Genomic DNA, 11,456 nt, shown 5'->3' with positions numbered 1-11,456 from the left:
TCACAACATGCTTATGGCATAATTCCCTTCTATATCTGAAGTTAAAACGCTTCATAGTCCAGTGCAAGTGAAGAAAAAGCATATGCTAGACAGCCATTCTGTGAGGAAAAAAATGGATGTGAAGGGTTAATTTGCATTTGAAAGAATGAATGGAGTTTGCTACAGCACTCATATGCCAAGATCTGTCCTTTGACAGGATGTCACTGCAGTCTGGAGGTCTGCGGCTCAACTATGTCGACAGACCTGGCTTTGAAGGTCAGCTAAACTGAAATGTCTTTGATTGGAGGCACCACAGCATAAAGCACTGATGATCTTCAGTATCCGATCTCTCCGTCCCAGAGCCGTTGTTCAAATTCACTGAGCCAGGAAAAAATCTGATACACTTGTCAATTGACATTGTTTTTAGTAAATCAGGGATGACATTTTAAAAACCGTTCCATTAAAAAAAAAAAAAAATTATAATTAAAAGAAATCATGAACATTTATTAGTTTAAATAAAATGTATGGGCATGAAATAAAAACTGAATTATAGAAATGATTACAATTTTAAATCCAGTAATCATAAATCGCTTAAAAACTCATAAATGCATTGGTCAAACAGTGTCGGAACCCTGTAAAAGGTTTTAGCTTATCTTGCAGGGCAAAAAACTCAACATATAACCACATTCTGTGTTGTGCCGAGACTTTGTGCTTCTTTACAGGTAGAACTACTGCATATGATTCATCCTTATCCCATTATAACAAGGTCTTGATTTCCAGACAGGAGTGTTGTTCTCACCCACTCTACGACTGTAGCGGATTGGCGGGTAGAGCGATTCAGACAAGAGGGTGATGGGAGAAACTTGAAGTCTCCCAGGAGAGTATGAGTGTGTCTCTGTCTCCAAGGAAACCAATGACGGGGAATGGAGTGTAACAAAAAACCCTACTGTGAAATGAGTGAGTGGTGTTTATTCCCTTCCACACCTTGCATTTGTCAAAGAACATAAATGAATCCATGTGAGCCCTACATAACTTGTTGAACACGGAGTACTCTGGGCCTTTTGCCTGTCCACTTTTGACCTTTATTTTATTTTTTTTATAGATATTCCAGATTTTTATATCTGTCCAACAGAGCCATCTAACTAAACCCTTTAAATACAGCGACATGATTTATTCACAAGTCTGAAATCGTTACTTTTCTCAACTTGCCAAAGAGAGCTATGTGCTGATATCAATATTTTCATTAAATTTAAACGTACTTTTTGTTTAGATTCTCACATAATTATTGTATGGCATTACATGAGACATATGGACTTAAATATATTTGTAGTTTTTCTGCATAATTTTTGAAGCAGTATTTTTTTTGTTTAATTGTGCTCCTGAACAAAGAAGGTCATACCGGTTTGGAATGATGTGAGTAAATAATGACATAATTCAATTTTTGTGTGAAAGTACATGTCCATAACTCAATGTCTAATTCTATTCCTGGAGATCCAGCATCACCCCAGGGTTTCTTTCTCCTCGGGACACTATTTGGAACCTGTTCCATTTCTGCTCCTGTAAAGATCTGTTTGTTGCCATAGATATGGCAAGGTCTCCAGGGAAACCAATGGTCAGATCTTGGCAGAAGATAGGCAAGTGATTTAAATTAAATTAAGTCAAGTGCTTTTGAGCTCCACTTTTTCGGAACAGTCCATTTTAGCAATGACTGAGCAACTAACAAGCGATGATGGAGTAGCCTACCTATTTTGTGCATACTCTTCTGTGAGTACTACAGATCAACTTCAGACTTTCCTGTCTGACTGAAGGCTACTTAATTGTGCTCCTGAACAAAGAAGGTCATACCGGTTTGGAATGATGTGAGTAAATAATGACATAATTCAATTTTTGTGTGAAAGTACATGTCCATAACTCAATGTCTAATTCTATTCCTGGAGATCCAGCATCACCCCAGGGTTTCTTTCTCCTCGGGACACTATTTGGAACCTGTTCCATTTCTGCTCCTGTAAAGATCTGTTTGTTGCCATAGATATGGCAAGGTCTCCAGGGAAACCAATAGTCAGATCTTGGCAGAAGATAGGCAAGTGATTTAAATTAAATTAAATTAAGTCAAGTGCTTTTGAGCTCCACTTTTTCGGAACAGTCCATTTTAGCAATGACTGAGCAACTAACAAGCGATGATGGAGTAGCCTACCTATTTTGTGCATACTCTTCTGTGAGTACTACAGATCAACTTCAGACTTTCCTGTCTGACTGAAGGCTACTTAAACCTGTTGCTATGGATAAAGCTAATTATATAAGCCAATTACAACAATGGCCAATAATTAATTAATCATTAGGAAATTGAATGATTCTGTTTCCGTTTTCTCGGTAAATGAATATAATCTAAATATTAATATAATATAATGATAACATGAATTATTATTTTAAATATTAATGATTACAACTCAAAATGTGTGTCTTTAAGTACATCCAGAAACACTGAGAAGAATCATTGCGAGTCGGTTATGACCAAAGTGACACCTTGCGGTTCAGTGAGTCCGAATTCTGGAAACGCTCCAACTCGTGTGTTTTCGAATCATTAAAAGGAACCGACTCATACGAGTCATTTGTTCTGGAATCAGAATCGGTTATAGTGTTTTTGATTCACTATAAAGAATCAAATTTGAACCGGGTCACACTTGTAGAGCCTTAAATTCAGGAGTTGTGTGACAGAAGACAGAATATTAACTTAAAACACTTTGGAAACTTGTCAGTGTTGTGCACATTAAACCAATACGGGAACCGACACGCATATAAAATAATTCCGTTCCTCTGTGGAAGGTTGTGAATAAGAGCTGGTTCTCGTTGCCGTCTTTTGTAAACCCAACTTGACGTTATTTTTAGGTATTGCAACATACATAGCCTATCCTCTTAACAATATGTGTGCCTTTTTTTAAAAACAGGTACCTAGAATGTTGCACATATGCAAATTAAGGCGGTAAGACTTAAAGGGTTACTCCACCCCAAAATGAAAATTTGTCATTAATCACTTACCCCCATGTCGTTCCAAACCCGTAAAAGCTTTGTTTGTCTTCGGAACACAATTTAAGATATTTTGGATGAAAACTGGGAGGCTTGTGACTGTCCCATTGAGTGCCAAGTAAATAACACTGTCAAGGTCCAGAAAAGTATGAAAGACATCGTCAGGATAGTCCATCTGCCATCAGTGGTTCAACCGTAACGTTATGAAGCGATGAGAATACTTTTCGTATGCGAAGAAAACAAAAATAACGACTTTATTCAACAATTTGTCGTCTCTGTTTCTCTCCGCATCACCGTAGCGCCATTACCGTTCCATTCCACCTGTCCACTTTTGACCTTTATCTTCTGTGTCAGCCGCGCTGCACGGATGCGCTGTTTTCGTTCAAATCAAAGTGTAAATACACGTCGAAAACGTATCCTTGTGTCGCGGCTGACACAGACGCTGCTTGCGTTCAGCGGATATTCTCCAAAATGGCGCTACGGTGATGCAGAGAGACACAGAGGAGACAAATTGTTGAATAAAGTCATTATTTTTGTTTTCTTTGCACACAAAACGTATTCTCGACGCTTCATAACATTTCGGTTGAACCACTGATGGCAGATGGACTATCCTGACGATGTCTTTCATACTTTTCTGGACCTTGACAGTGTTATTTACTTGGCAGTCAATGGGACAGTCACAAGCCTCCCGGTTTTCATCCTAAATATCTTAAATTGTGTTCCAACGACAAACAAAGCTTTTACGGGTTTGGAACGACATGGGGGGTAAGTGATTAATGACATTTTCATTTTGGGGTGGAGTATCCCTTTAAACCTCCACCCACCTCACAAAAAAAAGGTGGAGGAATCTTAATCGGTTTTCACCTAATGGTAAATAGATGATTGGAAACAGAATGCTCGTATTTGCCTGAAGAGATCAACATAGCAACAGTGCGCTGCTTAAGCACTTTTCATAATAGGATCATTATTAGATGGAAAGAATGTTGACAAAACATTCGATTACTCATTTACTTACTAAAATATCACTAAAAGGTTAGTGTTTGTGTTTGTTAAATGTTTAAATACAGTTTGGTCATGTAAGAATGACCTTGAAAGATGTCACCCTACAACTTTAGATATGTGGGACAATTGTTCATGATATAATGGTGCATTGTTGTTGTAAGGGTCAATTGTAAGTTATTAATAGCTGTGCATACTTGGAGCTCATTTTTTGAATGTTCTGTTGCTTGTGGTTACAGACATCAACCAGTGGGTTCAGCCCAGAGGGATCATGTGGGTTCTGGAGAAGATCCGGGACTCGGTCGAAACAAATGTGCTCCGCCAAGGAGAGGCGGGTGACAAAGGGAAGGCACCTGTCTATAGCAACGTCCTCACACCTGATAAGATTCCAGATTTCTTCATCCCCCCAAAGCTGGTAAGCTGCCCACCAGAGACCGAAGCTACTGATGTCAACTCCAAAGAAAGTCTGAGACCCTCAACATCAGAGCAAACCATCAGCAACAAGAAGATCAGCAGTCCTCGTAGCCCGCGATTAGTCAGCAAGTTGGCAGGAGACACCAAGAACCTCCTTAGGGCGGCTAACCGCCACATCATTCAGATCGAGAGCGCGGATGATGTCGCAGCAGGCGACACCAACGCCGACCCTCAATCCCAGACTGCCATGTCACTTCCTTACATTCCAAAGACTCAGACTTCTTATGGTTTTGCCACATTGATGGAGAGTCCCCACACCCGGCGAAAAGAGTCCCTGTTCCACTGTGACCACACCAGTCCAGTTACGTCACCCAATACCCAACGCAAGTTCCAAGGCAAGAGCAGCAACGAGGGGAATCACCTCAACCCTCCGGACTTCAGCACCTCTCGCATAAACCCCTACCGATACTTCAGCGGTGGCGAGAGCGACACTTGCTCTTCGGCAGAGTCGTCCCCGTTCAGTTCGCCACTGCTCTCTCGTTCTGCCTCTTTACTGAAGATCTTTACCCATGAGACACAGGCCAAGGTCGCCAAAGGCAAGCTGACATTTGCCAGGCATAGTTCCTTATCTACAGACGAATGCAGCTCGGCGGAACCCAGTCCTAATGTTCCTAGACGGAGCCACTGCTCCTCCTTGCAAGGTGGTGGAGCTCTGGACCATCTTCATGGTTCGGACCGTCAACACAAGGAGCACACCATCAACATGCACAAAGGAGGCACCATCCGACTTTGCGCAGACTATGATGCGGGTACAGCCCGTCTTCGAATCCGCATTATGGCGGCCGAGGACCTGTATGATCCTATATTTGACATTAAGAGCATCAACTGTTGTGTGTCACTCTACCTCAATCCAGGCAAGTTGCAGAAGCAGAGGAGCACGATAATCAAGAACAGCCGCAATCCCATCTTCAACGAGGACTTCTTTTTTGATTCGGTGACTTCGGCTCAGGTTAAGAACCTAGCTCTGAAGATCAAGGTTGTGAATAAAGGCACTAGCCTGAAAAGAGACATGCTGTTAGGTGAACGGGAGGTCCCTTTGTGCAAGCTCTTGTCTGGATTTTAGGCCTTCAGAATGGGACACTGTCTTTAAAGGTGGAATAAGGTCTTCTATACTAGATAGTTGCTTTGTTGTTTTTCATGTAGCTTGATGCAGTGGTTAATTTAGTATTTACAGATTCAGAAACGACAACCACCACCTGCTCAAGATCAAGGTATTAGCATTGCTCTGAATTTGTTGCCTGTAAATATAGAAGAGTCTATGACCAAGTCTTTTTGTATGTTTCCTTCCGTATTTTGGTTGTTCTACGCATTTAGCCTAATTAAGACCAAGCGTTTACCTTTTTGATTGTAAAGACTCCACAGACCTGCAGTCCTTTGAAGCTGCTCAATGGCCCTCTGTGCTCATAGGGCCTTTCGCACCGCAGGAACCTTTTCATAGTTCCAGAACTAATTGTGGAACTACCCACACAGTTAGTACCGGACTGCCTTTTTCGAGAACCAAATTAGCTCCTACTCCGGAGCAGGGTCTAACCAGCACAACTGGTACTAATCGTGACGTAAGTAGACATTGATTGGCCAAACGCTTACGGAAACGCCCTCACCCGCCATGATTTAAAACTCTGTGTAAACATACTGTAAGCATGTCAACTTATTTCGCAAGTATGGAGGACAGCGATAGATGGACGGACGCTGAAGTGCAGGCACTTGTAGCAAATGTAGCACTGCCAGTTGTTGTTGGAGATTCTTAATCCTCCTTTCCGTTCTTTCAATCGCTTTACGTATACGTCGACATTCCATGTCCATTATTGTGAAACCCGTGAGACACAACAAAAACACAGCTCTGATCACAGCATCCTCCATCCTCCTGTTGTTAATGTAGTTCTTTGTTTCTGTTGTTGAACACCGCGCAGAAATGACGTCGCTGTCGACCGGCTTACGTCACTTCTTAGTACACACTCTCGGTGCGAATGCAACCCTTTAAATGGTACTGGGAAATAGTTCGCGCAAAATCGTCCCAGTACTTTAGTACCGTACATTTAGTTCTGGAACTAAAGCGGTGCGAAAGGGCCTCATGTTAGCTTTGATCCTAGATACATCTGCTGACTAGTTTGGAGGACAAATAACTAGTGTACAATGTTGCGTCACACTGCATGTGTCGGCGTCAGACTTTGGCGTAAACTTGTAAATGCGATGTATTCTTGCAAATGTGCAGAATGTCATTTGGTGAAACCCAAAAGCCTTACTAAAGAGCGATTTTTGCATGTTTAGATTTGCTCAGACTGAGCATCGTTATCTGTATCTATTTGTTGGATATCATATAAAATGAGTATTCTGGCTTGAAAAAAAGCCTTTTATGAAATGGGGTCATATGAAATACTTTCTTTGAAAGTCTTTCCATGCACACTACTTGCCCAGAGGAAAGTACCTAGTAAAATATCAACTAACATTAATGTTATAGGAAGATCTGAATTCCAATCCTGTAGCCAAAAATGTAATGGTCAAATTTATATGGTAAAATTCAGTAAAATCATATGGAAAGAAAACTGAAGTGTATATGCTGCATGTGCCATTATGCAAATGAATGATCTGATGTGCATTTTGCTTTTTCAACAGATTGAAATCATTTGAATAGAAAAGTGGTTGAAATTAGACACGAGTATGATCATGAATGGATGGATGTATGGATCTTTCCTTTCTGGCTAGAGATATTATTTATTTTTCTGATAAAACAAGACTATTAAATTATTGGAAAGAATATCTAGCCTCCTTTGATGATTCATATTAAATTATATAAATTTAGTAAGCGTTTATTTCCTTTCTGGCTCCACTTTGTAGATGAATAGCAGCAAAGGCATTTTTGAGGTAATGAGGCAGCTAGTACTCATTAAAATGCTAACAAAAAAAATGGCCCTATTGAAACTAACTAATAGCTGGTTGGTTACAAAGGTGATGCAGGGAACAGACAAGAACATATATTTATGATCTCTGGATTGTGCAGTAATTATTTGAGTGCAAAAAGCATATGAAGCTTTTATATTTATATTCAAGTGTTTCATTAAGTCTTTAATGTCCTAAACCACTCGAATGCTGGAGTCTTCCTGTTTTAACAGTTGTTTTTTACTAAATGAAAAAAGTGCCAATCCTATGTACTTGATGTAGAAGTGATCTGTTCACATGGTGTTTAGTGTGATTTATTCGTAGTGGATCCCGTCAACTCTGGTGTTTGTAATTTGTGTGCATGGATAATATTTTCACTGTGGTAATCAACCTATAATATTTTTTGAAGTGTGAGCTGTTTGATGGAGATCTCAGTGTAATTTTTTCTGCACCTCTGCATGGATGTTCAACTGGTGTATTTGTATCATAAATGGACAGCTGGATGGTTTTGCAACTAATAATAAAAATAACACATTTGTGGCCATTTTGCTTTTTTTATTTAATAGTTTGATCAATGTACTTCAATTTTAACACTGCTGATACTCTGGTGGTGCATTTTGTATTTCCAGTAAGAATGGTGACGTTGAAGTCTCTTTAGTTATTATTATTAACTACACATGATTTGTGGTAATGTTTCATATGTGGATAATGAATTTATAATAAGGAAGGAAAATAGACTTTTCAGAACGTTCCAAATGCAGATGTTAGTATATCCATATAACTGATATTAAAATATTAATATCAAATCACGGTGGTGTAGCATTTGGACCAATCAGACACACATTTGTTCATTAGATTTAAGAAATCAATTATTCATTAGATTAACAAATAATCACAGACCTCTCACCCAATAAACATACTGGGTGCCAGCATATCTTGGAATGACCCCAGGCCCCTGGTTACCATGGCAACCAGGACACCTCAGCCAGACCAGATAAACTTTACGGCCTAATGGCATGTTGAGAGTTCTCCCTCTCACCATCTTTCAACCATAGGAAAAACATAATGCCCATAAAAATGGACTCTTCTCTAATTCATAGGCAAACCTTTCTTTGAATGAACACTCATATCCTTCAGGTCATTGTGTATGTTGTTACTGTTCTTGTATATTGTCTTTTGTATTGTATACTGTTTTATGCATGCTTATGATAGAACCACTCATCGTTCACTACACGTTCATGTAATCTTACCTATGCCATGTTTAGTATCTATGAATTCATCTTCTGATGATCTAAACGAGAGTGTATATTATATGTTGGTACATAGGCAATATATTAGTGTTCTAAGAATCTTTAGTAGTTTTTGCATCAACACCCAGTCGAATTACATATGCAAAATACCATGCTCTGAGACAAAGAGTCCTAAACTTTCCCTCCAAAAGTTCAAGACACCATTGGCTCTTTAATCCCCCAGAGGTGTGACCTTGATAGAGGATAAAGGCAAACACATCAGCGACCCACCCCCAGTCGGGAGTTCTGTTATGGTGCTTTTCCACTGCGTGATACGACTCGGCTCGGCACGGCACTGCACGGCTCGATTCGGTTTGCGTTTCCACTACAGTTTAGTACCGCTTTAGAGTGGGCGAGATTATTCACATGTCGTTATAGTTGCGCCGCCTCTATTGCCGCGACTCCTGAAAAACGTTTTCATTCCGCTTTGCCCCATCAAGCTCTCGCTGGATCTGCTCCTCTGCTTTCAACGAGAGGAATGTCTGTAGGCCTACTTCCTCAACAGACCACGAAACAGCCCATTTTTGGTTGTTAAAAGGTGCGCTCGTTCAAAACGGTTGCTTTCGATTCTTTGCTGGCTGTGCTGATTTCAAGTTCAGTGACGCAGGTGAAGATTCTCTCCGGCCAGTCAGTGATTAGCAGAGTTTACACGTCATGTTTTGATAACGGTACGGTTGGAACACTTGGAACCTCAACCGAGGTGGTACTAAAAAAAAGTACAAGGTACCAGGTACTGTACCCAGTGGAAACCCCCCCCAAAAGTGAACCATACTGAACTGTACCATGCAGTGGAAAAGCGCCATTAGATTCTGAGAAGATGGGGATGCTGAGCTAGTCTTCTAAGGACACCCTAAGTTCGTGCCAGGCCTCGGCCTTGACTTTCCATTCACCAAAGATCCTAGGATCTCAGCTGATGTCTCTCTAGACCACGAAACAGCCCATTTTTGGTTGTTAAAAGGTGCGCTCGTTCAAAACGGTTGCTTTCGATTCTTTGCTGGCTGTGCTGATTTCAAGTTCAGTGACGCAGGTGAAGATTCTCTCCGGCCAGTCAGTGATTAGCAGAGTTTACACGTCATGTTTTGATAACGGTACGGTTGGAACACTTGGAACCTCAACCGAGGTGGTACTAAAAAAAAGTACAAGGTACCAGGTACTGTACCCAGTGGAAACCCCCCCCAAAAGTGAACCATACTGAACTGTACCATGCAGTGGAAAAGCGCCATTAGATTCTGAGAAGATGGGGATGCTGAGCTAGTCTTCTAAGGACACCCTAAGTTCGTGCCAGGCCTCGGCCTTGACTTTCCATTCACCAAAGATCCTAGGATCTCAGCTGATGTCTCTCTTAGCTCTTTTTCACTTTCCACTAGGAAGAAACTCCCAATCACCATCGACTCAGAACATCTTTGGAATGAATCACTCTTCAAACCCGGAAGAACGTGATCGCAAGTCCAAAACCTTGAAACCATCAAGACTTTCATCCGAGACTGCATCCGGATCATCCTGCATCATACATTTAACTAAACGAAACAGAGGTTTAGTATAATATAGACCCCATTATAAGCGGGGCTGATGGTTTTACTCAGGTGGTTAACTGACTCTTTTCATAGTTTCATTCTCTGGTTTTCCTGATGGTTTCATCCATCAAGTCTCATTTGCCCTTTCCCCATGTATGAGTGATTGTATGTTTGTTTGTTTAGATTAGTTATGTGTGTTAGCGTTTAGTTAATAAAACTTTTGTGCACAAATTACATGAGTTTCTGATCCTGCTTGTGAATAATGTCCCTTTATGAGTTTGATCCTTGCTACATGCTCTAATGAATTATTAGGCTACTGTAAGAAGGTTGTTATCTGTGGCCAGGAAATATATCCTTTCTTAGAGTTGATATGAAATTACACTAAATGTTCGCTGGACGAACAGATTAGTTGATGGCAATTTAATTCTGCTTCAGTTACTACTGGCAGCTCATATAAATAATTGTAATTAATCGTAATTAATTGTAATTATTTATATACGTTTCCCTTTAGAGCTAATTTGCTACAGTGGTTATGACTTATAAATTAAAGAGTTAGAAGTATTGAATTTTACAGAGGCCAATATAACTAACCGTAATAAAATAAGAAGATTTTAAGAAACTTATGATTATTAAATATTAAATAATTTTAGAGGAAATATCACTGCAAAATGGGGTTGAACCGAAAATGAGGGACGAATAGACAAAAACAAATTTAGCATTTTCTTCTAAACCATTATTTTATTTCTCATAAATAAGCATTTTAGGAGACAAAACGGAAATCTTTCATAAGAAAAATAACCCGTTTGATTGTCATGGTGATGAATGGTGACATGCAAATTGGCTTATATTCTGAAACGTAAATACAATTTATGATCAAAAGATTGTTCAAAAGAAAATTTTGTTAAGTCTTTTATGCAAGGAGAATCACCTGGTGACATGAGACAAAAATGAATGAAATGAAATCATTCTTCAGTTATAATTGTTATCCTGTGATGAACAACAACACTCACGTAAGTCATTAGCCATTGTTATGAAATATGTGTATCTGAGACCTCTGTCCACTAAAAAAAGTTTCTGGGGCTTCTAGAAAGGTTTCTCAGCAAACAGAAATGTTCAAAAGGGGCTGAAAAGACCAGGCATCTCTTTCTGGTAAACAGATAACAGCAGAGGGTCATCTGTCTTCGCTGTCCGCCTGGCCTCCACCTCATTAGGCCAGAGGAAAAAAGGAGCGAGAGAGCCGAACAGAATCAGAGCAGAAAGACAGAGAGGTAGTGCACACCTGTTTTTCCAAATGAGCCAT

General features: G+C 40.1%; 1 protein-coding gene across 1 annotated transcript; it reads left to right on the top strand.

The window, feature by feature from the left end:
• Positions 1 to 4,249: 4,249 nt before the first annotated feature.
• On the top strand, positions 4,250 to 5,658 carry LOC107586464 (C2 calcium-dependent domain-containing protein 4C-like). Its single transcript, XM_016273833.1, has one exon. It carries the CDS (start codon positions 4,274 to 4,276, stop codon positions 5,537 to 5,539), a length of 1,266 nt encoding a protein of 421 aa, XP_016129319.1. The 5' UTR covers positions 4,250 to 4,273; the 3' UTR covers positions 5,540 to 5,658.
• Positions 5,659 to 11,456: the final 5,798 nt, after the last annotated feature.

This window comes from Sinocyclocheilus grahami, unplaced genomic scaffold (assembly GCF_001515645.1).
Source record: "Sinocyclocheilus grahami isolate Dianchi unplaced genomic scaffold, SAMN03320097.WGS_v1.1 scaffold81.1, whole genome shotgun sequence".
NCBI lineage: Eukaryota > Metazoa > Chordata > Actinopteri > Cypriniformes > Cyprinidae > Sinocyclocheilus > Sinocyclocheilus grahami.
Note: the sequence above shows the minus strand (reverse complement) of the source record. Positions and strands in the feature narration are given on the sequence as shown.